Source organism: Nelusetta ayraudi, unplaced genomic scaffold (genome assembly GCF_046127955.1).
Source record: "Nelusetta ayraudi isolate G7.1 ecotype Tasmania unplaced genomic scaffold, CSIRO-AGI_Nayr_v1 ptg000134l, whole genome shotgun sequence".
Classification (NCBI taxonomy): domain Eukaryota; kingdom Metazoa; phylum Chordata; class Actinopteri; order Tetraodontiformes; family Monacanthidae; genus Nelusetta; species Nelusetta ayraudi.
In genome coordinates this window covers 498,218-524,026 of record NW_027466184.1, presented here as the reverse complement: position 1 = coordinate 524,026, position 25,809 = coordinate 498,218, and the positions used below count along the sequence as shown (strand labels likewise).

Sequence of the window (25,809 nt, the reverse complement as noted above, 5' to 3'; positions counted from 1 at the left end):
AAAAAACCCCAGCTATTTACAAAAGTGAGAAAAGACGCTGTTAGCAGAGTGCAGCTATACAGCGGCTTTGCATTGTGAATCCAGAGAGAGGAAAAGGATAAGCACCGAAATAAAACCACGAACGGGAAACGCTCTGCAGTTTCTGCACCTCACCTGCACACAACTGAACACGGCTGCGGGTGTGGGTGCAAGGCTTTTATTAGACACGCCCATATAAGACAGCTGGCCTGTCAATCAAGCAATCAGTTAACTCAGTCAATAAACATAACATCATAACATAACATTAAGTTGAACCATCATAAACATAAAATCCAAATAACAACGAAACATTCAATAATTGGGAGCACCAACTCAACAGACGCTCAACTGGAAGACAAATGAATCAGTCAGAATAATAAACAGCAACATCATAACAACAACAACAACAACAACAACAACAACTTTGGGTCTTAAGGATTACATTCAAGAGTTTTCAAGAAGAACGCTAGTGTGGCTAATTGCACCCGGCCGGCGGGGATCTTGGAGCAGATGATGCAGTGCTGCAGCGCCCCCTTCTGTCTTCACTGATCTTTTCATGCTCAGTCCACCCGAGCTTGGTATCGGCTGCACGAGGGGAAGAAAATGAAAGGAATCCTGACAAATGCTGTTTTAAATACTGATTATTGTACACCCCCGCCCCCTCTCTGTGTTTTCAGTAGCAGGTTTTCAGCTCAGGTGTACATAAAGGGCCAATTCCAATTCCTCCCTTAACTCCTCAATCTCAACCCTCGCCCTTAACCCTCAATCTTTGGCCCTCAATCTTGGCCCTCAAAAACAAGTGTAAGGGCTTAGAAATGGGACACTCCTTAAGTGCAGTTACGTCTTCAGACTGTGGGGGGCGGCCTTACGCCAAAGCTACGTCCAGTCTGTCAAGACTGACTGTAAAATGAGCTTTTCAGTGTTGTAGCGGAATAAAAACATAATTTCAAAGTTGTGAGTTGATGACTTTTATTTAAAAAACAAAAAAAGGAACAAGAACAATTAAACAGCTATTTACAAATGTTAGAAAAGTGTTGTGTTTTGCAGTGATTACTACCAGTAGCAAAAGCCTCCACTCAGGCGCTCAACTTTCAGACAAATTAATCAATCAGATTAATCAGAAACAACAACAGCAACATTGGGTCCTGAGGATTAAATTCAACAGTTTTCAGGAGAGATGCTATAGCTAACAGTCAAAGGGGTTCTTGGAGCAGATGAAGCGATAAGCACTGGTGCACTGCAAGTTGCCCCATCCATCTGAAAGGTGAGGAGAACCAGAACATTAACCACCATTCCACAAATTCCAGCTTCATCAAAATGAGGATCAAATGTGAAAAGGTCAACTCACAGCTGCTGCGGAGGTATATGCAGGAGTAGCTGGTGTAGGAGGAGCTGAGTGAGTACCAGTTGGTGTAGTAGAAACCTGAGCGGTCGATCCATAGCCAGGAACCCTGAAGACAAGAGCAGCAGTGAGAGCTCTGAAATCGTTCCTGGAGCTGATGTGGACCTTCACAAGTTCAAACCTGCAGGTAGAAGCCTCCCAGCCAGGCCATGCTCTGACCGGCACTCTGGGTCATCTGCTGCAGGAAGTTGTACACTCCGGGGTCCGACACCGAGGCCAGGTGGCCTCCCTGGCTGTTGCAGTACTCCTGTTGGACACAAGAGGGTATTACAAGGACGGATCAGGCAGCAGATGCACAGTGAGAACATCGCCTGACAAACCTCAGCTTTGAACCAGGTCATGGCAGTGGTGCTGAACTTGTAGCAGCGGAAGTTGTAGGTGAACCAGCCGGTTGGACAGAAGTCGAAACGAGCTACATAGGGAAGAGAGAGCTGGGGTGAATCTGCTGGAATCTGTAGAAGGTCCAGCTGTGGAATCAGTCAAACTCATCCAGGATGATAATTCTCACCTTGAGGAGCAGGCGCCTCCTCAGCCTGTGCCACTGCCCTGCTTTCGGGCGCTGAAACAACATCAGATCATTTTCAGCCAAGAGTCACAATTTTCAGAGAAGGTGTTTGATATTTTTTGTAGCCAGCTTTGGAGTTGTTGCCATGGTAACATTACCTGGTGCAGCAGCCAGACCTTCAGGAACGGCTTCCACTGCCTCTGGAGCCTGTTCCTGGACTTCAGCTGGAGCTGCAATCAAGAAGACAACACGGTCAGTTTCTCAGTTTCTCTTTCTAAACAATAACAGTGTCAGGCGTGAGGTAGAGATTGAGAGTCAGAGACCTGCAGTTGCAGCGCAGAGGAGAAGACTGAGGATAAGAATGGACTTCATGGTGAGCAGCAGGACTCTGGAGTCTCTGGAGGAGGGAAGGCAGCTGTGGAAGTGAAGAGAAGCAGTCGGTTCAAGGATCCAGTGGAAGGTCTCACCTGTCCTGGTACCTGTGAGCAGTTTATTCTGAGCAATGCAGTGATGCTGCTCCTTATAAACACACCTGAACCACAGCCAGTCCTGCTGCTGGGAGGGTCCTTGTTTGTGTGGGTGTGATCATGAGGTGGGATGGGAGCAGGTGACCTTGTTCATGACGTAAACACGTGAGCAATTGATTGTTGCTCCAGCGCTGTCTATGTCACGTGAAGACAAGTGTGAAGACAGAACCGAACCACACACAAGATGTAAAGCAATGATTTCAGTTTATGAACAGGCTCATAAACAACATGAGGGCACAGAAACAGAGACAGTGATGCCAGAACGGGGGTGGGCAATTATTTTTTGCAATGGGCCACCTGACAGACTTGATTCGTGTCGGTCAAATCAAGACCCCCCGTCATACTTTCGTTGATGGGGGGTCGGGGAGAGGGCGCTATCGCTATTGCTATTACTAACGCTATCGCTACTGGATGTGGCCCGCGGGCCGTACTTTGCCCAGTTCTGTAGAAGCTTGTTGGCACCAATTGCCAATTTGGCTCAGATAAGATAAAACATAACGTGAAGCGAGAAACATGCAGAAGCTGCAGACAGTTCTGGCTGCTGCAGCCTGCCACTCACTGGTCACGATGCAGGCTGGACTGTGGACCCACCCAGGTTGGGAATCCTTTTTTCATGCTGGTTTATAATTTATGACCTCTGATCTGCCGCCAACCCCTTCAGAAGGTCTTTTTCATTATTTTTTCCAAGTAATGAATCAGTGACTTATTTGGACATTGAGACAATGACTCACACACCAGACCATATCTGGTTCATCAGCTCTTGTAACTGCAGAGTTTTAAATGAACACTTGTACACTTTTTTCTACCACATCTTCTCCTTCCCTTCGCCTCTCTATTAATGTGCTTGGACTCAGAGCTCTGTGAACAGCCAGCATCTTTAGCAATGACCTTTTGTGTCTTGCCCTCCTTGTGCAAGGTGTCAGTGCTCATCTTTTGGGCAACTCAGGTCAGGTCAGCAGTCTTCCCCATGATTGTGTAGCCTGCAGAACTAGACTGAGAGACCATTTAAAGGTCTTTGCAAGTGTTTTGAGTTAATTAGCTGATTAGAGTGTGGCACCGGGGGTCTTCAATATTGACCCTTTCCACAATATTCTAATTTTCTGAGATGGTGAATTTGTGTTTTTCATTATTTGTCAGTTATAATCAACACAATTAAAAGAAATAAACACTTGAAATATATCAATCAGTGTGTAATGAATGAATATAAATCAGCTTTTTCATGATATTCTAATTATATGAACAGCACCTGAATTTATACACTGGGCCAGGGGAGCACAAGTGAGAACAATCAAGTGCAGCGCTGACAACGAGACACAGATGACAGACATCAAGAACGTTTGAAGTCTCTTTAATTAAAAAACAACAACAAAAAAACCCCCAGCTATTTACAAAAGTGAGAAAAGACGCTGTTAGCAGAGTGCAGCTATACAGCGGCTTTGCATTGTGAATCCAGAGAGAGGAAAAGGATAAGCACCGAAATAAAACCACGAACGGGAAACGCTCTGCAGTTTCTGCACCTCACCTGCACACAACTGAACACGGCTGCGGGTGTGGGTGCAAGGCTTTTATTAGACACGCCCATATAAGACAGCTGGCCTGTCAATCAAGCAATCAGTTAACTCAGTCAATAAACATAACATCATAACATAACATTAAGTTGAACCATCATAAACATAAAATCCAAATAACAACGAAACATTCAATAATTGGGAGCACCAACTCAACAGACGCTCAACTGGAAGACAAATGAATCAGTCAGAATAATAAGCAGCAACATCATGACAACAACAACAACAACAACAACAACAACAACAACAACTTTGGGTTTTAAGGATTACATTCAAGAGTTTTCAAGAAGAACGCTAGTGTGGCTAATTGCACCCGGCCGGCGGGGATCTTGGAGCAGATGATGCAGTGCTGCAGCGCCCCCTTCTGTCTTCACTGATCTTTTCATGCTCAGTCCACCTGAGCTTGGTATCGGCTGCACGAGGGGAAGAAAATGAAAGGAATCCTGACAAATGCTGTTTTAAATACTGATTATTGTACCCCCCCCGCCCCCTCTCTGTGTTTTCAGTAGCAGGTTTTCAGCTCAGGTATACATAAAGGGCCAATTCCAATTCCTCCCTTAACTCCTCAATCTCAACCCTCGCCCTTAACCCTCAATCTTTGGCCCTCAATCTTGGCCCTCAAAAACAAGTGTAAGGGCTTAGAAATGGGACACTCCTTAAGTGCAGTTACGTCTTCAGACTGTGGGGGGCAGCCTTACGCCAAAGCTACGTCCAGTCTGTCAAGAAGACGACGACGACGAAGAAGAAGGAGAAGAAGAAGAAGAAGACGACGAAAAAGAAGAAGTCCTTCGTCGCTACACAACGCGGTATCCAAGTTACGTGAAGCCGGGACCGCCGGTCCGGCTGATAAACATCGAAAAGTAAAAAAAAAAAATAAATGTTATGCAACAACAATGTCAATAATGCATAAAAAAGTCTTACACTAAGACAATAAAATGGTTTTGTAATATTTATATCTTTATTAACTAAGAAAATACTTCCATTTGTAGCTCACTTTTTTCATCGCCATCTTTTTCGAAGATGTCTTGGCGAAAATAAACAATGCCTTCTGGGTAGCCCTTACTCCCAAGGGTGGTGCCGGAGAATCTCAATATTGAGGGCGATACAGCCCTTAAACTCGTCCCTCAACTTGACGTTCTTAGAATCGGGACAGCACTTGCACCTCGCGGGAGTGCGCATTTTTGAGATTGAGGGTTGAGATTGAGGGTGAGGGAGGAATTGGAATTCACCATTAGTTTTGAGTGGGTTCCAACTCCAGTCTGATGGCAGTTGGGCTGCAAGATGGAGAGAAAACTGCTGCATGAGGAATTTCAGCTTTGTTTGCTTGTGATTTATTTTGGATGCTAAATAAGCTGTTGGCCGATTTTTCCCCGACAGCGGCTCCCACTTTTACATTGTGTGGTCTGATCTAGTGGAGAATAGAACCCACAACCTCCAAGTGTCAGCGTTGACTGTTTTTCAGGTGGACCAACCAATGAGATGATCAGATATTTATTTGACGTCTTCAGCCAATCGGTGCCTTTTTGTCAATCTCTTGTAAGCCTGAACGTCAGCCGGACTGTCCGGCCTAAAGTCAGACGGATGACCGCCCCACATGATTTGTCAACCAGGTAAAATGAGCTTTTCAGTGTTGTAGCGGAATAAAAACATAATTTCAAAGTTGTGAGTTGATGACTTTTATTTAAAAAACAAAAAAAGGAACAAGAACAATTAAACAGCTATTTACAAATGTTAGAAAAGTGTTGTGTTTTGCAGTGATTACTACCAGTAGCAAAAGCCTCCACTCAGGCGCTCAACTTTCAGACAAATTAATCAATCAGATTAATCAGAAACAACAACAGCAACATTGGGTCCTGAGGATTAAATTCAACAGTTTTCAGGAGAGATGCTATAGCTAACAGTCGAAGGGCTTCTTGGAGCAGATGAAGCGATAAGCCCTGGTGCACTGCAAGTTGCCCCATCCATCTGAAAGGTGAGGAGAACCAGAACATTAACCACCATTCCACAAATTCCAGCTTCATTAAAATGAAGATCAAGTGTGAAAAGGTCAACTCACAGCTGCTGCGGAGGTATATGCAGGAGTAGCTGGTGTAGGAGGAGCTGGGTGAGTACCAGTTGGTGTAGTAGAAACCTGAGCGGTCGATCCACAGCCAGGAACCCTGACAGACAAAAGCAGCAGTGAGAGCTCTGAAATCGTTCCTGGAGCTGATGTGGACCTTCACAAGTTCAAACCTGCAGATAGAAGCCTCCCAGCCAGGCCACGCTCTGACCGGCACTCTGGGTCATCTGCTGCAGGAAGTTGTACACTCCGGGGTCCGACACCGAGGCCAGGTGGCCTCCCTGGCTGTTGCAGTACCACTGTTGGACACAAGAGGGTATTACAAGGACGGATCAGGCAGCAGATGCACAGTGAGAACATCGCCTGACAAACCTCAGCGTTGAACCAGGTCATGGCAGTGGTGCTGAACTTGTAGCAGCGGAGGTTGTAGGCCGCCCAGCCATTTGGACAGAAGTTGAAACGAGCTACAGAGGGAAGAGAGAGCTGAGGTGAATCTGCTGGAATCTGTAGAAGGTCCAGCTGTGGAATCAGTCAAACTCATCCAGGATGATGATTCTCACCTTGAGGAGCAGGCGCCTCCTCAGCCTGTGCCACTTCCCTGCTTTCGGGCGCTGAAACAACATCAGATCATTTTCAGCCAAGAGTCACAATTTTCAGAGAAGGTGTTTGATATTTTTTGTAGCCAGCTTTGGAATCGTTGCCATGGTAACATTACCTGGTGCAGCAGCCAGACCTTCAGGAACGACTTCCACTGCCTCTGGAGCCTGTTCCTGGACTTCAGCTGGAGCTGCAATCAAGAAGACAACACGGTCAGTTTCTCAGTTTCTCTTTCTAAACAGTAACAGTGTCAGGCGTGAGGTAGAGATTGAGAGTCAGAGACCTGCAGTTGCAGCGCAGAGGAGAAGACTGAGGATAAGAATGGACTTCATGGTGAGCAGCAGGACTCTGGAGTCTCTGGAGGAGGGAAGGCAGCTGTGGAAGTGAAGAGAAGCAGTCGGTTCAAGGATCCAGTGGAAGGTCTCACCTGTCCTGGTACCTGTGAGCAGTTTATTCTGAGCAATGCAGTGATGCTGCTCCTTATAAACACACCTGAACCACAGCCAGTCCTGCTGCTGGGAGGGTCCTTGTTTGTGTGGGTGTGATCATGAGGTGGGATGGGAGCAGGTGACCTTGTTCATGACGTAAACACGTGAGCAATTGATTGTTGCTCCAGCGCTGTCTATGTCACGTGAAGACAAGTGTGAAGACAGAACTGAACCACACACAAGATGTAAAGCAATGATTTCAGTTCATGAACAGGCTCATAAACAACATGAGGGCACAGAAACAGAGACAGTGATGCCAGAACGGGGGTGGGCAATTATTTTTTGCAATGGGCCACCTGACAGACTTGATTCGTGTCGGTCAAATCAAGACCCCCCGTCATACTTTCGTTGATGGGGGGTCGGGGAGAGGGCGCTATCGCTATTGCTATTACTAACGCTATCGCTACTGGATGTGGCCCGCGGGCCGTACTTTGCCCAGTTCTGTAGAAGCTTGTTGGCACCAATTGCCAATTTGGCTCAGATAAGATAAAACATAACGTGAAGCGAGAAACGTGCAGAAGCTGCAGACAGTTCTGGCTGCTGCAGCCTGCCACTCACTGGTCACGATGCAGGCTGGACTGTGGACCCACCCAGGTTGGGAATCCTTTTTTCATGCTGGTTTATAATTTATGACCTCTGATCTGCCGCCAACCCCTTCAGAAAGTCTTTTTCATTATTTTTTCCAAGTAATGAATCAGTGACTTATTTGGACATTGAGACAATGACTCACACACCAGACCATATCTGGTTCATCAGCTCTTGTAACTGCAGAGTTTTAAATGAACACTTGTACACTTTTTTCTACCACATCTTCTCCTTCCCTTCGCCTCTCTATTAATGTGCTTGGACTCAGAGCTCTGTGAACAGCCAGCATCTTTAGCAATGACCTTTTGTGTCTTGCCCTCCTTGTGCAAGGTGTCAATGCTCATCTTTTGGGCAACTCAGGTCAGGTCAGCAGTCTTCCCCATGATTGTGTAGCCTACAGAACTAGACTGAGAGACCATTTAAAGGTCTTTGCAAGTGTTTTGAGTTAATTAGCTGATTAGAGTGTGGCACCAGGGGTCTTCAATATTGACCCTTTCCACAATATTCTAATTTTCTGAGATGGTGAATTTGTGTTTTTCATTATTTGTCAGTTATAATCAACAAAATTAAAAGAAATAAACACTTGAAATATATCAATCAGTGTGTAATGAATGAATATAAATCAGCTTTTTCATGATATTCTAATTATATGAACAGCACCTGAATTTATACACTGGGCCAGGGGAGCACAGGTGAGCACAATCAAGTGCAGCGCTGACAACGAGACACAGATGACAGACATCAAGAACGTTTGAAGTCTCTTTAATTAAAAAACAACAACAAAAAAAACCCCAGCTATTTACAAAAGTGAGAAAAGACGCTGTTAGCAGAGTGCAGCTATACAGCGGCTTTGCATTGTGAATCCAGAGAGAGGAAAAGGATAAGCACCGAAATAAAACCACGAACGGGAAACGCTCTGCAGTTTCTGCACCTCACCTGCACACAACTGAACACGGCTGCGGGTGTGGGTGCAAGGCTTTTATTAGACACGCCCATATAAGACAGCTGGCCTGTCAATCAAGCAATCAGTTAACTCAGTCAATAAACATAACATCATAACATAACATTAAGTTGAACCATCATAAACATAAAATCCAAATAACAACGAAACATTCAATAATTGGGAGCACCAACTCAACAGACGCTCAACTGGAAGACAAATGAATCAGTCAGAATAATAAACAGCAACATCATAACAACAACAACAACAACAACAACAACAACAACTTTGGGTCTTAAGGATTACATTCAAGAGTTTTCAAGAAGAACGCTAGTGTGGCTAATTGCACCCGGCCGGCGGGGATCTTGGAGCAGATGATGCAGTGCTGCAGCGCCCCCTTCTGTCTTCACTGATCTTTTCATGCTCAGTCCACCCGAGCTTGGTATCGGCTGCACGAGGGGAAGAAAATGAAAGGAATCCTGACAAATGCTGTTTTAAATACTGATTATTGTACACCCCCGCCCCCTCTCTGTGTTTTCAGTAGCAGGTTTTCAGCTCAGGTGTACATAAAGGGCCAATTCCAATTCCTCCCTTAACTCCTCAATCTCAACCCTCGCCCTTAACCCTCAATCTTTGGCCCTCAATCTTGGCCCTCAAAAACAAGTGTAAGGGCTTAGAAATGGGACACTCCTTAAGTGCAGTTACGTCTTCAGACTGTGGGGGGCGGCCTTACGCCAAAGCTACGTCCAGTCTGTCAAGACTGACTGTAAAATGAGCTTTTCAGTGTTGTAGCGGAATAAAAACATAATTTCAAAGTTGTGAGTTGATGACTTTTATTTAAAAAACAAAAAAAGGAACAAGAACAATTAAACAGCTATTTACAAATGTTAGAAAAGTGTTGTGTTTTGCAGTGATTACTACCAGTAGCAAAAGCCTCCACTCAGGCGCTCAACTTTCAGACAAATTAATCAATCAGATTAATCAGAAACAACAACAGCAACATTGGGTCCTGAGGATTAAATTCAACAGTTTTCAGGAGAGATGCTATAGCTAACAGTCAAAGGGGTTCTTGGAGCAGATGAAGCGATAAGCACTGGTGCACTGCAAGTTGCCCCATCCATCTGAAAGGTGAGGAGAACCAGAGCATTAACCACCATTCCACAAATTCCAGCTTCATCAAAATGAGGATCAAATGTGAAAAGGTCAACTTACAGCTGCTGCGGAGGTATATGCAGGAGTAGCTGGTGTAGGAGGAGCTGGGTGAGTACCAGTTGGTGTAGTAGAAACCTGCGCGGTCGATCCATAGCCAGGAACCCTGACAGACAAAAGCAGCAGTGAGAGCTCTGAAATCGTTCCTGGAGCTGATGTGGACCTTCACAAGTTCAAACCTGCAGGTAGAAGCCTCCCAGCCAGGCCACGCTCTGACCGGCACTCTGGGTCATCTGCTGCAGGAAGTTGTACACTCCGGGGTCCGACACCGAGGCCAGGTGGCCTCCCTGGCTGTTGCAGTACTCCTGTTGGACACAAGAGGGTATTACAAGGACGGATCAGGCAGCAGATGCACAGTGAGAACATCGCCTGACAAACCTCAGCTTTGAACCAGGTCATGGCAGTGGTGCTGAACTTGTAGCAGCGGAAGTTGTAGGTGAACCAGCCGGTTGGACAGAAGTCGAAACGAGCTACAGAGGGAAGAGAGAGCTGAGGTGAATCTGCTGGAATCTGTAGAAGGTCCAGCTGTGGAATCAGTCAAACTCATCCAGGATGATGATTCTCACCTTGAGGAGCAGGCGCCTCCTCAGCCTGTGCCACTTCCCTGCTTTCAGGCGCTGAAACAACATCAGATCATTTTCAGCCAAGAGTCACAATTTTCAGAGAAGGTGTTTGATATTTTTTGTAGCCAGCTTTGGAGTTGTTGCCATGGTAACATTACCTGGTGCAGCAGCCAGACCTTCAGGAACGACTTCCACTGCCTCTGGAGCCTGTTCCTGGACTTCAGCTGGAGCTGCAATCAAGAAGACAACACGGTCAGTTTCTCAGTTTCTCTTTCTAAACAGTAACAGTGTCAGGCGTGAGGTAGAGATTGAGAGTCAGAGACCTGCAGTTGCAGCGCAGAGGAGAAGACTGAGGATAAGAATGGACTTCATGGTGAGCAGCAGGACTCTGGAGTCTCTGGAGGAGGGAAGGCAGCTGTGGAAGTGAAGAGAAGCAGTCGGTTCAAGGATCCAGTGGAAGGTCTCACCTGTCCTGGTACCTGTGAGCAGTTTATTCTGAGCAATGCAGTGATGCTGCTCCTTATAAACACACCTGAACCACAGCCAGTCCTGCTGCTGGGAGGGTCCTTGTTTGTGTGGGTGTGATCATGAGGTGGGATGGGAGCAGGTGACCTTGTTCATGACGTAAACACGTGAGCAATTGATTGTTGCTCCAGCGCTGTCTATGTCACGTGGAAACAGGTGTGAAGACTGTTGTAAAGACAGATATGGAGAGAGACGCGCAAACAAATGTGGAGAAGTATGTGCTTGTGGTGAAGACAAGTGTGAAGACAGAACCGAACAACACACGAGATGTTAAGCAATGATTTCAGTTTATGAACAGGCTCATAAACAACATGAGGGCACAGAAACAGAGACAGTGATGCCAGAACGGGGGTGGGCAATTATTTTTTGCAATGGGCCACCTGACAGACTTGATTCGTGTCGGTCAAGTCAAGACCCCCCGTCATACTTTCGTTGATGGGGGGTCGGGGAGAGGGCGCTATCGCTATTGCTATTACTAACACTATCGCTACTGGATGTGGCCCGCGGGCCGTACTTTGCCCAGTTCTGTAGAAGCTTGTTGGCACCAATTGCCAATTTGGCTCAGATAAGATAAAACATAACGTGAAGCGAGAAACGTGCAGGAGCTGCAGACAGTTCTGGCTGCTGCAGCCTGCCACTCACTGGTCACGATGCAGGCTGGACTGTGGACCCACCCAGGTTGGGAATCCTTTTTTCATGCTGGTTTATAATTTATGACCTCTGATCTGCCGCCAACCCCTTTAGAAGGTCTTTTTCATTATTTTTTCCAAATAATGAATCAGTGACTTATTTGGACATTGAGACAATGACTCACACACCAGACCATATCTGGTTCATCTGCTCTTGTAACTGCAGAGTTTTAAATGAACTGTATCAACAGACATTAACTGATTACTTAATAGAAACTGTGTTATTAAAAAATAGACTGATGCAAACAATGAAATAAATGTGGAAATTATTTGATGATGTGGAGAAGTGCCAACTTATAAGATTTGGCTTCGAACTTACACTTAGAACTGTTGCTGCTCCTTCTTTGTGGAACGACTTACCTCTCCACATCAGACAAACCCCCTCACTGTCGATCTTTAAAGCCCGTCTAAAAACCCACTTTTATGCCTTGGCTTTTGACCCAGCATGACACCGTATTTGTTTTATTTCTACTTCTTCTTCTTCTGCCGCATTATCTGGGGTCGGTCGTGGGGGCAGCAGCCTAAGCAGAGATGCCCAGACCTCCCTGGCCCCAGTCACCTCCTCCAGCTCATCCGGTGGGACCCCAGGGCGTTCCCAGGCCAGCCGGGAGACAGAGTCCCTCCAGCGTGTCCTGGGTCTTCCCCGAGGCCTCCTCCTGGTGGGACATGCCCGGAACACCTGCCCAGTGAGGCGTCCAGGAGGCATCCGGAACAGATGCCCAAGCCACCTCAGCTGGCCCCTCTCGATGTGGAGGAGCAGCGGCTCTACTCCAAGCTCCTCCCGGGTGGCCGAGCTTCCCACCCTGTCCCTCAGGATACGCCCAGCCACCCTGCGGAGGAAACTCATTTCGGCCGCTTGTATTCGCGATCTTGTTCTTTCTGTCACTACCCAAAGCTCGTGACCATAGGTGAGGGTGGGAACGTAGATCGACCGGTAAATTGAGAGCTTCGCCTTTCGGCTTAGCTCCTTCTTCACCACGACAGACCATTATTTTATTTCCTTATGTTTTATTGTTTTACTGTTTGTTTTATGTTTTTATGTACAACACTTTGTGTCAGCTGTGGTTGTTTTAAAGTTGAGTTGAGTTGAGTAGAACTGGTCTAAACCAGACGCTGCTTGACTTGTGAAAACATAAAGAACTACAGTAAAAAAAAACAAAAAACTCAAAGTTCTACAGACAACACCCAATAATGACAATGTCAAATAAGTTTAGAGGACCATTTAGAGTTCCCAATTGGTCTCAAATGCATGTTTTTGTACTGTGGGAGAGGCTGGTGTTCCGAAAGAGAACCCACGCAGCTACACGGAGAACATCCGAACTCCACACAGAAGACTGGTACTGGGATCGTACCCACTACAGGAACAGAAAAGCAGACAAGGGGAGTACAAAAGAGAAACAAAAAAGAAGAAGCAACAATGAAAAAAAAACATGAACCCAGACCTGAAAGCAACTGAATAATATGGCGAGAACAGGAACAGCATGGCACAAACCCCGACCGAAACAATGATTCAACAAAGACAAAAGGAGACAAGGACTACAGGTGCTGGTCATATAATTAGAATGTCATGAAAAAGTTGATTTATTTCAGTAATTCCGTTCAAAAAGTGAAATTTGTATATTATATTCATTCATTACACACAGAATTATATATTTCAAGTGTTTATTTCTTTTAATTTTGATGATTACAACTGACAACTAATCAAAAACCCAGATTCAGTATCTCAGAAAATTAGAATATTACTTATAAGACTCATACAAAAAAAAAAGATTTCTAGAAATGTTGGCCAACTGAAAGGTATGAACATGAAAAGTATGAGCATGTACAGCACTCAATACTTAGTTGGGGCTCCTTTGGCTTGAATTACTGCAGCACTGCGGCGTGGCATGGAGTGGGTCAGTCTTTGGCACTGCTCAGGTGTCATGAGAGCCCAGGTTGCTCTGATAGTGGCCTTCAGCTCTTCTGCATTGTTGGGTCTGGCGTATCGCATTTTCCTCTTCACAGTAGCCCATAGATTTTCTATAGGGTTAAGGTCAGGCGAGTTTGCTGGCCAATTAAGAACAGGGATACCATGGTCCATAAAACCAGGTACTGGTAGCTTTGGCACTGTGCAGGTGCCAAGTCCTGTTGGAAAATGAAATCTGCATTTCCATAAAGTTGGTCAGCAGCAGGAAGCATGAAGTGTTCGAAAACTTCCTGGTAGACGGCTGTGTTGACCTTGGACCTGAGAAAACACAGTGGATCAACACCAACAGAGGACATGGCACCCCAAACCATCACTGACTGTGAAAACTTTACACTCGACCTCAAGCAACGTGGATTCTGTGCCTCTCCTCTCTTCCTCCAGACTCTGGGACCTTGATTTCCAAAGGACAAGGAAAATTTACTTTCATCAGAGAACATAACTTTGGACCACTCAGCAGCAGTCCAGTCCTTTTTGTCTTTAGCCCAGGCGAGACGCTTCTGACACCGTCTCTTGTTCAAGAGTGGCTTGACACAAGGAATGCAACAGCTGAAACCCACGTCTTGCATACGTGTGTGCGTGGTGGTTCTTGGAGCACTGACTCCAGCTACAGTCCACTCTTTGTGAATCTCCTCCACATTTCTGAATGGCTTTTGTTTGACAATCCTCTACACAGGGTGCGGTTATCCCTATTGCTTGTACACTTTTTTCTACCACATCTTCTCCTTCCCTTCGCCTCTCTATTAATGTGCTTGGACACAGAGCTCTGTGAACAGCCAGCATCTTTAGCAATGACCTTTTGTGTCTTGCCCTCCTTGTGCAAGGTGTCAATGCTCATATTTTGGGCAACTCAGGTCAGGTCAGCAGTCTTCCCCATGATTGTGTAGCCTACAGAACTAGACTGAGAGACCATTCAAAGGCCTTTGCAGGTGTTTTGAATTAATTAGCTGATTAGAGTGTGGCACCAGGGGTCTTCAATATTGAACCTTTCCACAATATTCTAATTATCTGAGGTATTAAATTTGTGTTTTTCATTATTTGTCAGTTATAATCAACACAATTAAAAGACATAAACACTTGAAATATTTCAATCTGTGTGTAATGAATGGATATAATATACAAATTTCACTTTTTGAATCGTATTAAAGAAATAAATAAACTTTTTCATGATATTCTAATTATATGACCAGCACCTATATTTATACACTTGGCCAGGGGAGCATAGGTGAGAACAATCAAGTGCAGCACTGACAACGAGACACAGATGACAGACATCAAGAACGTTTGAAGCCTCTTTAATTAAAAAACAACAACAAAACAAAACAAAACAGCTACTTACAAAAGTTAATCAGTCAGAATAATAAGTAACAACAACAACAACTTTGGGTCCTAAGGATTAAATTCAACAGTTTTCAAGAAGAACGCTAGTGTGGCTAATTGCACCCTGAGGGGATCTTGGAGCATATGAATTGAACAGCAGAGTTGCAGTTCAAGTTCGCCCATCCATCTGAAACAAGAGAAGAACCAGAACATTAACCACCGGCTGTATTTTCAAAGATCAAGTATGGAAAGATTGACTCACTGGTGCTGCGGAGGTATATGCAGGAGTAGCTGGTGTAGGAGGAGCTGGGTGAGTACCAGTTGGTGTAGTAGAAACCTGCACGGTCGATCCACAGCCAGGAACCCTGAAGACAAGAGCAGCAGTGAGAGCTCTGAAATCGTTCCTGGAGCTGATGTGGACCTTCACAAGTTCAAACCTGCAGGTAGAAGCCTCCCAGCCAGGCCACGCTCTGACCGGCACTCTGGGTCATCTGCTGCAGGAAGTTGTACACTCCGGGGTCCGACACCGAGGCCAGGTGGCCTCCCTGGCTGTTGCAGTACCACTGTTGGACACAAGAGGGTATTACAAGGACGGATCAGGCAGCAGATGCACAGTGAGAACATCCCTGACAAACCTCAGCGTTGAGCCAGGTCATGGCAGTGGTGCTGAACTTGTAGCAGCGGAGGTTGTAGGCCGCCCAGCCATTTGGACAGAAGTTGAAACGAGCTACAGAGGGAAGAGAGAGCTGAGGTGAATCTGCTGGAATCTGTAGAAGGTCCAGCTGTGGAATCAGTCAAACTCATCCAGGATGATGATTCTCACCTTGAGGAGCAGGCGCCTCCTCAGCTTTTGCCACTGCCCTGCTTTCGGGCACTGAAAAAACATCAGAACGTTTTCAGCCAAGAGTCACAACTTTCAGAGAAGATTTTTGATGCTTTTGTAGCCAGCTTTGGAGTCGTTGCCATGGTAACATTACCTGGTGCAGCAGCCAGACCTTCAGGAACGGCTTCCACTGCCTCTGGAGCCTGTTCCTGGACTTCAGCTGGAGCAGCAGACACAGTCAGTTCATCAGTTTCTCTTCCTGAACAGTGGCAGGCAAGAGATAGAGATTGAGTGTTGGAGACCTGCAGTTGCAGCGCAGAGGAGAAGACTGAGGACCAGGATGGACTTCATGGTGAGCAGTAGGACTTTGGAGTCTCTGGAGGAGGGAATGGAGATGCTGAAGTTTAGTGGTTTATCCTGAGTGACTCAGTGATACTGCTCTTTATAAACACACCTGGACCACAGCCAGTCCTGCTTGCCAAGGGGCGTGTCCTGATCTCTGTGGGCGTGGCCATCAGGCGCTGCGAAGCGTGAAAGTGCAGGTGACTGGTTCTTCACGTGAGCATGTGAGCGTTTGGTTGTTATCCATTTGCTGTGTTGTGTGGTTGTGGTGAAACGTAGGTGTTGTCAAATAGTTTTTATGGGTGCACATGGCACCCGTAAACCTGCACGTTGCCATCCATGTCAAATCCTCAGTTAAATTTTGCTGAATGGGTTAGCTAGTAGCTGGTGTTTTTTTTTTTTTATTACGTTTTTATGTTTTATGTTGTACTGTGTATTGTTTGAATTGGAGAGAAAGAGGCTGTTGTTTTGTTCCTTCATCACGACATTGCCATTCGCTAACTAGAAGCCAGAGATAAGATGTATGAATGACGATAACTCTTGCGCGTTACTCTGTGTGTGTGTGTGTGTGTGTGTGTGTGTGTGTGGGGGGGTGGTCTCAAAGATTGTTTTTATAAACTCATGGCCATGAAAGGCTCATAAACCAAAGGTGGGCACCAAAACGGAGGCAGCAATGCCTGGAGTATTCGCTGATATGGCTCTGATAAGATAAAACGGTGAAGCGTGCAACGTGCAGAAGGTGCAGAAGGTGCAGTCAGAGCTGATTATCTGCAGCCTGCCACTCACTGATGCAGACTGAACTATGGACCCACCCACGAGGACATCCTTTTATTGATGATGGGGCTCCAGCAGTCTTGGTGGTCTACAAGCATTTGGAGGGTCCATCCAGCTGAAGAACCTGGTCTTCATATTGTTCATGCCTGGATGACCTCTCAGCTGCTCTGAAACCACTTCCTGTCAGTCATATACATTCTTAATGCCGATAACAAGACTAATGACTGTGATTTTATCGTGAATGGGGACGCAGGCCTGACCTGAATTGTAGACTTTTACGACCTCTGAACTTCTTCCAAACCCTTTAAGGCCCTGTTTGCACTTGGTCACTTGTAACTGTTTTGTGGAATTGGATCACGAGAACGGATCTCGAAGCATCTGTTCGCTCGTAGCATTAATATGCAAATGCAACATGCATCATTTCCGTTTCTAACGACTGGGGGCAGTAAAGCGCAAAACCACGGCGAGTTTTACATGACAGCGAATAAGAATCAACTTCCTGTTTGCGGACAGTCACTCGTTTTAATTCTACTGCAGCTCGTATGGATCCGAACGAGGAGTAACGACTGGTGGGACAGAGTGGTGACGACTTTATTTTCGGATCAACGGTGGCTGGCAAAATTTTCGGATGCAACGTCGCACATTTAATCTCATATGGGGGGAAACTGCGACCGCTGCTCCACTGACAAAATACGCTAATCCGGAATGAAATTTATTAGCATGCTAATAAACGAGTCTAACAAAAATGATTTGTTTTCGCTTCTTGTTTGTAACTTTATAATGACGACGCCGGGAGGTGGGGCGCCGACCAAGTACGTACACGGGAGAGGTGAGTGGAGTAGGCGGTCGTTAATGTGGACTGAAGTCGCATTCTGTTCGCACGTCCGTGCGATGCGTTTTTATTCGGATGACAAAACGGATTTGGACTGTTTGCACTTGGTTACTTAATGTGTTTTTTGCCGATCGGAATACGAAAAACGCATGAAATGACCAAGTGCAAACAGGGCCTAAGTTGATTGATTATCAGTGACGTATATGGAACATATATGGTCCTCCATTACCTTCTTTGACGATCAAAGCCACAAAACAACATGTGAGTGTGTTTTTAACTGCCTTCCCAGGTTTGTACAGTGATGGTGCCCAGACATGGTGCAAAGAAAGCAGGTGTGTGTGTGTGTGTGTGTGTGTGTGTGTGTGTGTGTGTGTGTGTGTGTGTGTGTGTGTGTGTGTGTGTGTGTGTAAATACCAACTGAAGAACTGCAAATGTGATTTTCACTAGAGAGTCTTTTTCTGTGTCATCTGCAGGTCATTAACTCAGCCAGTCAGTGGTCCTCTGGTCTCCTGCTCCTCTACCACTGAAGTCACAGCCTCAGACAGCATCATGGCGTCCTTAGCGCTATGAATTTGCAGCAGTCATCACCGGTATGATTCCACTTTTAACTGTTTTTTCCATGTCGTGCAGCAGGAAAAAAGATTCAATTCTTTTGATTCATCTGATATTTTCCCCTGTCATTCATTGTCTTTTCTTTTATCCTGGTAAGAAACAAATTGCAGTGTAACTGTTGGCCATTCATTTGGAGTTTGTTTTTTGTTTGTTTTTTTGCGGATTTTCTTTGAGGATCAGCCTCCAGCTTCTGGATCTGTAGATCAATACAAATGAATTCTGTGGAAGTTCTTTGTGTGTTGTAATTTATTCAGGAAGCGATCGTGACGCAGCGGCAGCAGAGTGAGGCTGCAAGGCCACCATCCTGCCGAGAACCAAACCACAACCACTGTTAAACAAGCTGAGTGCTCCTCTTAAAGCACTGCCGCTGCGTTTACATAGTCATGATCTTTTTTTTCTTTTTTTTAAAGGTGGCTCTGGACACATCACTTGTCAACTTGTTCAAGTAAATGTTGCTGCATGAAAACCAAAAATGTAAATGATGCATTTTAAGGAAAACGACTGTCTGTTATCTCAGCAGAGTACCTCATGCTGAGTTTTGCTTCTTCTGTAGCTTCTGCTGCTGCTGCTGCTGATGATGATGATGATTTTGGATGATTTTCATGGATCATCTCCGTGAATCCTCTGGACGCGTCAGTGATACTGACCTGGTCCAGAGCTCAAGACGACGGTTTGAGCCTTGTCTTCAAGTCCACCGAGAGGATACGGGCTAATGCTAATGCTCTATCTATCGGACCGCGTGTGAACAAAGTCAGAAACAGGCATGAGAGACTCACTGCATTAGGATTAATGCGCACTGCTGCGATTTAATTAGAGCAAAAAGCAAAAAGCAAAAAAAAAAAAAAAGACCACGCCAGTTTGTATTGACAGTTCTGTTTATGTTCCTGGATACTGCAGCATTTATAAACGTAGCTGCATTTCTGCAAACAGGAAGTAAAAAAAAACATAATTTCAACGTGCAGGGACCGCCATGCATTATTATTAATATTATTTATATGTCCACACACATACATATATATATATATATATATATATATATATATATATATATATATATATATATGTATACATATATATATATATACATATGGAGGAGTCACATCAGGTTGGGTCTCCCCCTGAACTGGGACTCAGGCGTAGTTCTGGATGGAGTCGCTGGACTTCATGCCGCTGTCGCTGTGCCGCAGCGACAGCTGTGAGCGGTAGAAGCCATTGGTCTGCGAGTCGAGCGGCCGGTCCGACACCTCCTCAAACTTCTTGGCCTTGTATTGCTCCGCCCCTTTCAGGAAGTTTAGCAGGATGATGTCACACAGCACCGTTCCCTGCAAAAACCAAACCAAAAAACAGCGGAGAAAACAGTTCCTTAGTCTGTCCACCGGTGGCAGCTGTGAGTGACGCCGTGCACGCTGAGACTGACCACGCCCACTGAGGTGAATGCCGCCACCATGTTGATTAATGTAGGGATCATGTTGAACTTCCCGGCCTGCCAGAGCATAGAGGAGGGTTGTTATGCTGCTATAATGACGATTAAAGTGGCGGAAAGTGAAGTTAATTGGATCAAAATTCAGGTGGGACCAGCAACTTACGTTTCCATTGACGAGGACATCGAAGCGGATGGCATAGGCTTTGATCAGCGTGCGGTAGTCAGTCCCGTTCTCCGTCTTGTAGTACTTGGCAAACCTGGAGGTCAGTAAGTGTAGGATTTTCTCAGTCTGAGCTCAAGCACTTCACTCTTTGAATCCGCTGGCGGGTGATTTCTGCAGTCAGCAACACTGGGAAGGACTCAGTGGAGAGACTCAGTGAAGAGACTCAGTGACAAGACTCAGTGATGAGACTTATTAAAAAGACTCAGTGAAAAGACCTAGTGATGGCACTCAGTGGCGATACTCAGAACTGAGACTCAGTGATGAGACTCATTGGGATCCAATCAAACAACACAAACAGAGACATAAACACGTTGCTGTGAAGAAGAATTTTGAAGCGGAGACCTGAAATTGTATCCTGGCGAGACGGCGTTCTTCTGCGACATAGCATCTAGGCGTGTGAAGGAGTAGGATGGGTTACACTGGTCATCTGCTCGGTCCAGGTCGCACACCCAGCCGATCTTGATCCCAATGACTCCGCCCTGAAACATTGGGAAGACAGAGCAGAGCACCCCCGTGTCAACAGACACTGACCTTCCCCGTGTCAACCTGCTGACCTTCGCCAGGTCTGGTTGAACCCTTGAAGTCTTCTGGCCCGAGGCAGGATCTCCTGACCTCCTGGTCCCAGTGGTGCCCGTGCATTTCACGCTTAAACCATTAGTGAGGCCATATTTCGTCCACTCTAAATTATTACTCGGTTGGATAAAAACGCTACCGTAATACACAACAATGGAAGCAATGTAATCAAGTTTATATTAGATGATGTGAAAAGAATAGACTATGGAGAATAACTTCCTTATCATATTTATGGGAAAATGTACTTTTCTAAGTAAGTTCGGGCCAGCAGAGAAGGCCTTGCTGGCCCTGACGGCCCGCCACTGCCTGGTCCCACCTTGTCTGCCAGCCTGCTGAAGTCCTGCTGAGCGTAGCGGACCACATCTCCCACCCTGAAGATGGGGCAGTAGGTGTTGTTGACCATGTCGAAGTTGCACTTCTGGATGTAGTTGTCAGTGATGGTGGACAGGAAGTTCCCCCTGCAGTGCACACACACACAGTCACATGGTGATGTTCACACCCGTCCCACCGGCGCCACCGGGCTGTTGAGATCAGCGCTGCCTCACTTGGTGTAGTTGAAGAGGGGGAAGCGGATGCTGTTCTTGATAAAAATGGTGAAGTTCTCCACCTCCATCATTGGCGTCCTGGCGAGTAACAACGAAACGGTGGGTCGAAGCGCATAAGGATAAGCAGTACCAAGCATCTCCATGTGGTGGCAGCATAGAGCAGCGACGGGATGGAAGCCTGAGGGAAAACTTAATCTATAACAAGTTTAGACAACAGAGCGGGAGAGACTGAAGCAGGAGCGTCTACAGGACCTGAAGGTTTCTGAGCTCCTCCTTCTCCTCCTCCTGATGCTCTTCCTCCTCCTCCTTGTCCTCCACCTCCTGTTCCTCTCCCTCCTCCTCTCCCTCCTAATACTCCTGCTCCTCCTGCTGCTCGTCCTCCTCCTCCTCCTTCTTTTCCTGCTCCTCCTACTCCTTCAACCCTTATTTCTATGGAGTTTCAGCTGAGAAGGTGGAACCTCAGCCTGACGCTGTAGCTCCTCAGCAGATGTCACGCCAATAGAAGCAGGAGCAGCAACAGAATTCCTTCCTTCCTGGTTAAGGTCTCATCTTACATCTTGATGGTGTCGTTCTCCGCGGGACACCAGCCCTTAATCTCGCACATCTTGCCGGAGCCTTTGGCTGGAACGCATCTTCCTGTAAGAATCCCTGGACACCAGAGAAGAAAAGTGGTCAGCTGAGCTCAGCTGTGCGTGTGTGTGTGTGTGTGTGTGTGTGTGCACGAGTGAGTGTGAGTGTGTGTTTCACCGTAACTTCCTGCTTTGTTCGGCCGTGTGCAGTCGCTGTCCTGGCTGCAGTTGAATTTCTTCTCGCTCTGTGGAAGGTAAACAACAGCGACGCATCACTCCTTGTGTTTTTGAAGTTCGGGAAGCCGATTCAAATCAAACTTTCACAAGCAAGGGAATTGTGGGTATTTTGTGCACGTTTTTTCTTCTTGACCTTCCTGCTGCTTCCTTCTTGTCTCTGCCTGTCCAGCCGGAGATCACTTACACCTTAATGCAATCTAAGGTGATCGTGCGTGTGTGCGCACGTGCGTGTGCATGTGTGCGTGCGTGTGTGCGTGTGTACCAGCCCTCTTGGCGTCTGTGGACCTTCCTAAACTCGCCGTTTCCTCTCCTGTTCTTTACTTTTTAATGTTCTTTCTAAAGCGTCTCTGTCTCTCTCTTGCTCTCTCTCTTCCCCTACAGTCCGGTTTGAACCGGATGCACCTCAGGTTCAAACCAGACGACACTGACGTGCTGGATGTGTGGTCGGTGAGTGCTGCTGGTGGTGGTGACTGACCTCAGGACAGTATCCCTGGACTTGGTTCTCGGTCGTGATCATTTTGGTGATGATGCAGAAGACGGAGCCTCCCTTCAAGGAACACGGAGAACATTCTGATGACCCTCCTGTCAATCATCTCAGCTGCCTCTCACTCTCGCAAACTCCCCCCAACATTGCCACACACCCTCCCTCCCCCGCCTACCTGTGTGGGCGTGACATAGTCGGCCACGTCCATCACCTTGTGGTTGTAGATGCCGAAGCCCTTGACCTTGGTCATGACCGAGGACTCGATGGCCGTGTCTCTCACCTGGTAGGCCTTCTCATGGACAAACACCCAGCTGTGGCACACACACACAAACACACACACACACACACACACACACACACATACACACAAACTGGTTGAAGACACTACTTCTGGAACAGATATGTTTTTCCTCAAACACTCACATTTTTATTTAACATGTTTTGAGCTTTTTAGAAATATTTTTTCAACTTTTTGTAAAGTTTTGGGGTTTTTGGACCCAAGTTCCGTACATCTTCACAGCAACTTTAACTTATAGTTGGTAATATAAAACTTTGGCTGACAAAGCCGTCGCTGTAGCTACATTCTCGCTAATGCCTTTACCCGCAGCCAAATGCATTTGGCTGAATGTGTCTTCTGTGGGTTCTTTTCAAAGGGCAGAGGTCTTTCAGTGCGGTACCTCTCGCCTCCTTATCCATAAAAGAATCTGACTGGTCAACAAAAAAAACAAAAAAAACGAAAAAAAACAGTATCACATCAAGCATTGTTACCATTTTCATTGTCAACTAATACTGCAGTTTTGTTTTATTTTGTGTTTTTTTTTTTTTTACCCTGTCATAAAGAATTAATCATAAATCATAAATCATCATACCTAGTCAGAAAAATCTTTTCCACAGTCCCACTGGTCCTATTGGTCCTAGTCTCAGTCCTAATGGTCCTGCTGGTCCTGGTCACAATCTTACAGGTCACACTAGTCTTAGTCTCAGTCCTATTGGTCCTACTGATCCTGGTCTCAGTCCTACTGGTCCCACTGGTCCTGGTCCTGGTCTAAGTCCTACTGATCACACTGGTCCTGGTCACAGTCCTACTGGTCACAGTCCTACTGGTCACACTGGTTCTGGTCACAGTCCTACTGGTCACACTATTCTTAGTCTCAGTCCTATTGGTCCTACTGATCCTGGTCTCAGTCCTACTGGTCACACTGGTCCCGTTGTAAGTCCTACTGGTCCCACTGGTCCTGCTGTCAGCCTGAACTCACCCGATGAAGTAGGTGATGATGAGGAGCTGCACGATGCGGTTGATGATGCCGATGGTCCAGCTCTTCACCACCACAGACTTGGTGGTCTCGTAGGTGAAGAAGTCGGTGATGCAGGACCACATGTTGGCGAGCACGAGAGACGGATAGTGGGTCGAGGTCGAGATCGAAGTCGGGATTGGGTTTCACTGTCGACTCCTCGTCCTCGTCGGCACTTTGTGAGAGAAACTTACGAGTGACTGGCAGAGAGTAGAGTCACAGATCTTCTTCACTTCTTCTTCTTCGTCTTCTAAACCAGGTGTCTCCAGATGATTTCTCCCTCTCCCTCTCTCTCTCTCTCTCTCTCCCTACTGCTCTCTCAATTTCCAACTTCCCGTATGAGTGACTCTTGTGAACATCAACATCTCTCCGTCTCCTCGTCCTTGTGCGTCCCCGCCCCCCATCACCGTGGCTCCTCCCCTTCTGCGCCAGTCCGGAGTGTTTTTCTCTCATCATGAGTTCACACTCACTCCATCCATCCAACAAATCAGGAAAATAGTGCAAATCATCCTCCCATCATGACAGAGGCTGCGCAGGTTGAAGGTTCAGTGACGCACAAACAGACAGGAACTCTGTCTAGAAACCAAAATCACTGTGTGGAAATATTCAGTTGATGGATTTCTTGCCTTTAAAAAAAACCCACACATTTAAAACACACATTTTTTTCTTAGCCAGCTGGACACAAGTTGACTGACCAGTTGCTTCAGGACACTGACGTCTGGAAACTGGCCAGAGCAGCAGGGCGAACCAGACAAAAAGCGGCTCCCCAGGAAGCACTTCCTGTCGCTGGATAGCAAGATGAGGATCGTTATGATCGCCAGCGGGGTGGCAGTGGCCCGTGAGGGGCCCCAAGTGGCAGCACGACCCCAGATGCCCCCCGGAGAGCTTCTCTGTGTCAGTATTTCTGTGGCTAATGCTCCAACATTAGGACAGATAGATTCCTTAGCCTAATAATGACCAGATAGTGGTGATGGTGGCAGGAAGAAAGCAGAGCCTCCACTACCCCCCCTCTTTCTCTTTCTCTCCTTCTCTCTCACCCTCTCTCCCTCTCTGTCTCTCTCTCTCTCTCTCTCTCTCTCTCTCTCTCCCTCTCTCTCTCTGTCTCTCTCTCTCAGATGTGAAATCAATACAAGTCTGTTGCTGCTTCTTCCTCTAGTTTTCCTTCTGTCTCTCCAGCTGGAGATCACTTACACCATAATGCAATATAAGGTGTGTGTGTGTGTGTGTGTGTGTGTGTGTGTGTGTGTGTGTGTGTGTGTGTGTGTGTTAACGTCAGAGAGAACTTGTCTTTCTGTAAAGTTGTTAGACTGGGTGGAGCTTTTTTTGACAGTGACAATGATTGATGTTACGCTTGTTACATTTAACTGTAGCGTGCATGTCTGTGTGTGTGTGCGTGCATGTGTGTGCATGCATTTGCATGCGCGCCAGCCCTCCTGGCGTCACGGGACCTTCATAAACAGGCTGTTTCCTCTTCGTCCTTTACTTTTTAATGCCCCTTTTTCACTGGCGACAGTCAGAAATGTCCCGTCTGGGCTAAAACCAAGCTGGACGGAGCGCCTTGCCCCAGGAAAAGACCTATCACACCAACCAAGGAGGCCAACGTGTTCACACACAAAAGCAATATTTTATTGTTCCTTCAGAAACAGCAGAGCACCTCCCCCACAGCTCGTGTTGAAGTTTGCAACTCAACATGGAGGAACTCCAATGGACACTAAGATTGATTTATTTTCTCATGAGTTTTAATTCATTCAAACCAATAATGTACTACTGGGCAGTCGCTATTGTGGGCGGGGCTGACCTGCCCAGCTGCTTCATAAAACACCCTCATCTGTTCCTCTGCTCCCTGCAGCTACACTGTCAACCTGAACCTTTCCTTCCCTGTCAGAGTGAGGTGGTGAAAGGGGAATAATGAACCCCAACCCCCGCCGCTCCTTCCCATGGCCCATAATGGAGCAGGGAAGAGTGGCTGCTGGGTAGTGGAGGCCGCTGATTGAATCAGAGAAGATCTCCTGTGGTCTCCACTGCCGTGCAGCTGCTCTGTGGTCAGCCGCTGACATGATGGACACAGTGCAGCTATGATGGTGATAACACATTTATCGCATGACTGACCGGCCACACAGTC

At 46.5% G+C, this 25,809-nt stretch overlaps 5 protein-coding genes across 5 annotated transcripts; all 5 read right to left on the bottom strand.

Annotated features, from left to right (window-relative positions):
* Window positions 1-970: 970 nt before the first annotated feature.
* Window positions 971-2,489, bottom strand: LOC142904956 (snaclec coagulation factor IX-binding protein subunit A-like). Its single transcript, XM_076051394.1, has 7 exons — window positions 2,249-2,489; window positions 2,084-2,155; window positions 1,929-1,979; window positions 1,741-1,832; window positions 1,542-1,667; window positions 1,367-1,469; window positions 971-1,275 (listed from the first exon to the last, which is right to left on the bottom strand). Exons 1-7 carry the CDS (start codon window positions 2,295-2,297, stop codon window positions 1,205-1,207), a joined length of 564 nt encoding a protein of 187 aa, XP_075907509.1. The 5' UTR covers window positions 2,298-2,489; the 3' UTR covers window positions 971-1,204.
* Window positions 2,490-5,680: 3,191 nt separating this feature from the next.
* On the bottom strand, window positions 5,681-7,200 carry LOC142904958 (snaclec agglucetin subunit alpha-1-like). Its single transcript, XM_076051395.1, has 7 exons — window positions 6,960-7,200; window positions 6,795-6,866; window positions 6,640-6,690; window positions 6,452-6,543; window positions 6,253-6,378; window positions 6,077-6,179; window positions 5,681-5,985 (listed from the first exon to the last, which is right to left on the bottom strand). Exons 1-7 carry the CDS (start codon window positions 7,006-7,008, stop codon window positions 5,915-5,917), a joined length of 564 nt encoding a protein of 187 aa, XP_075907510.1. The 5' UTR covers window positions 7,009-7,200; the 3' UTR covers window positions 5,681-5,914.
* Window positions 7,201-9,505: 2,305 nt separating this feature from the next.
* On the bottom strand, window positions 9,506-10,966 carry LOC142904955 (snaclec coagulation factor IX-binding protein subunit A-like). Its single transcript, XM_076051393.1, has 7 exons — window positions 10,785-10,966; window positions 10,620-10,691; window positions 10,465-10,515; window positions 10,277-10,368; window positions 10,078-10,203; window positions 9,902-10,004; window positions 9,506-9,810 (listed from the first exon to the last, which is right to left on the bottom strand). The coding sequence occupies exons 1-7, from the start codon at window positions 10,831-10,833 to the stop codon at window positions 9,740-9,742; spliced, it is 564 nt and encodes a 187-aa protein (XP_075907508.1). The 5' UTR covers window positions 10,834-10,966; the 3' UTR covers window positions 9,506-9,739.
* A 4,062-nt stretch (window positions 10,967-15,028) lies between these two features.
* Window positions 15,029-16,296, bottom strand: LOC142904911 (snaclec coagulation factor IX-binding protein subunit A-like). Its single transcript, XM_076051310.1, has 7 exons — window positions 16,236-16,296; window positions 15,936-16,040; window positions 15,782-15,832; window positions 15,594-15,685; window positions 15,396-15,521; window positions 15,221-15,323; window positions 15,029-15,145 (listed from the first exon to the last, which is right to left on the bottom strand). The coding sequence occupies exons 1-7, from the start codon at window positions 16,294-16,296 to the stop codon at window positions 15,072-15,074; spliced, it is 612 nt and encodes a 203-aa protein (XP_075907425.1). The 3' UTR covers window positions 15,029-15,071.
* A 2,963-nt stretch (window positions 16,297-19,259) lies between these two features.
* p2rx3b (purinergic receptor P2X, ligand-gated ion channel, 3b) lies at window positions 19,260-24,030 on the bottom strand. The gene is made up of 11 exons (XM_076051384.1): window positions 23,652-24,030; window positions 22,571-22,706; window positions 22,387-22,458; window positions 21,853-21,919; window positions 21,660-21,753; window positions 21,106-21,183; window positions 20,877-21,018; window positions 20,330-20,466; window positions 19,928-20,021; window positions 19,759-19,824; window positions 19,260-19,663 (listed from the first exon to the last, which is right to left on the bottom strand). Exons 1-11 carry the CDS (start codon window positions 23,771-23,773, stop codon window positions 19,472-19,474), a joined length of 1,200 nt encoding a protein of 399 aa, XP_075907499.1. The 5' UTR covers window positions 23,774-24,030; the 3' UTR covers window positions 19,260-19,471.
* Window positions 24,031-25,809: the final 1,779 nt, after the last annotated feature.

Coding starts and splice junctions, on each gene's coding strand:
- LOC142904956 (XM_076051394.1), bottom strand. CDS start 2,297: ATGAAGTCCATTCTTATCCTCAGTCTTCTCCTCTGCGCTGCAACTGCA. Junction 1,980..2,083: donor AGGTCTGGCTGCTGCACCAG/GTAATGTTACCA, acceptor ATGTTGTTTCAG/CGCCCGAAAGCAGGGCAGTG. Junction 1,833..1,928: donor GGAGGCGCCTGCTCCTCAAG/GTGAGAATTATC, acceptor TTCCCTATGTAG/CTCGTTTCGACTTCTGTCCA.
- LOC142904958 (XM_076051395.1), bottom strand. CDS start 7,008: ATGAAGTCCATTCTTATCCTCAGTCTTCTCCTCTGCGCTGCAACTGCA. Junction 6,544..6,639: donor GGAGGCGCCTGCTCCTCAAG/GTGAGAATCATC, acceptor TTCCCTCTGTAG/CTCGTTTCAACTTCTGTCCA. Junction 6,180..6,252: donor TGGGAGGCTTCTATCTGCAG/GTTTGAACTTGT, acceptor TTTGTCTGTCAG/GGTTCCTGGCTGTGGATCGA.
- LOC142904955 (XM_076051393.1), bottom strand. CDS start 10,833: ATGAAGTCCATTCTTATCCTCAGTCTTCTCCTCTGCGCTGCAACTGCA. Junction 10,516..10,619: donor AGGTCTGGCTGCTGCACCAG/GTAATGTTACCA, acceptor ATGTTGTTTCAG/CGCCTGAAAGCAGGGAAGTG. Junction 10,005..10,077: donor TGGGAGGCTTCTACCTGCAG/GTTTGAACTTGT, acceptor TTTGTCTGTCAG/GGTTCCTGGCTATGGATCGA.
- LOC142904911 (XM_076051310.1), bottom strand. CDS start 16,296: ATGGCCACGCCCACAGAGATCAGGACACGCCCCTTGGCAAGCAGGACT. Junction 15,522..15,593: donor TGACCTGGCTCAACGCTGAG/GTTTGTCAGGGA, acceptor TGTGTCCAACAG/TGGTACTGCAACAGCCAGGG. Junction 15,324..15,395: donor TGGGAGGCTTCTACCTGCAG/GTTTGAACTTGT, acceptor TCTTGTCTTCAG/GGTTCCTGGCTGTGGATCGA.
- p2rx3b (XM_076051384.1), bottom strand. CDS start 23,773: ATGTGGTCCTGCATCACCGACTTCTTCACCTACGAGACCACCAAGTCT. Junction 22,459..22,570: donor ACTATGTCACGCCCACACAG/GTAGGCGGGGGA, acceptor TGTTCCTTGAAG/GGAGGCTCCGTCTTCTGCAT. Junction 21,754..21,852: donor GAACAAAGCAGGAAGTTACG/GTGAAACACACA, acceptor TCTGGTGTCCAG/GGATTCTTACAGGAAGATGC.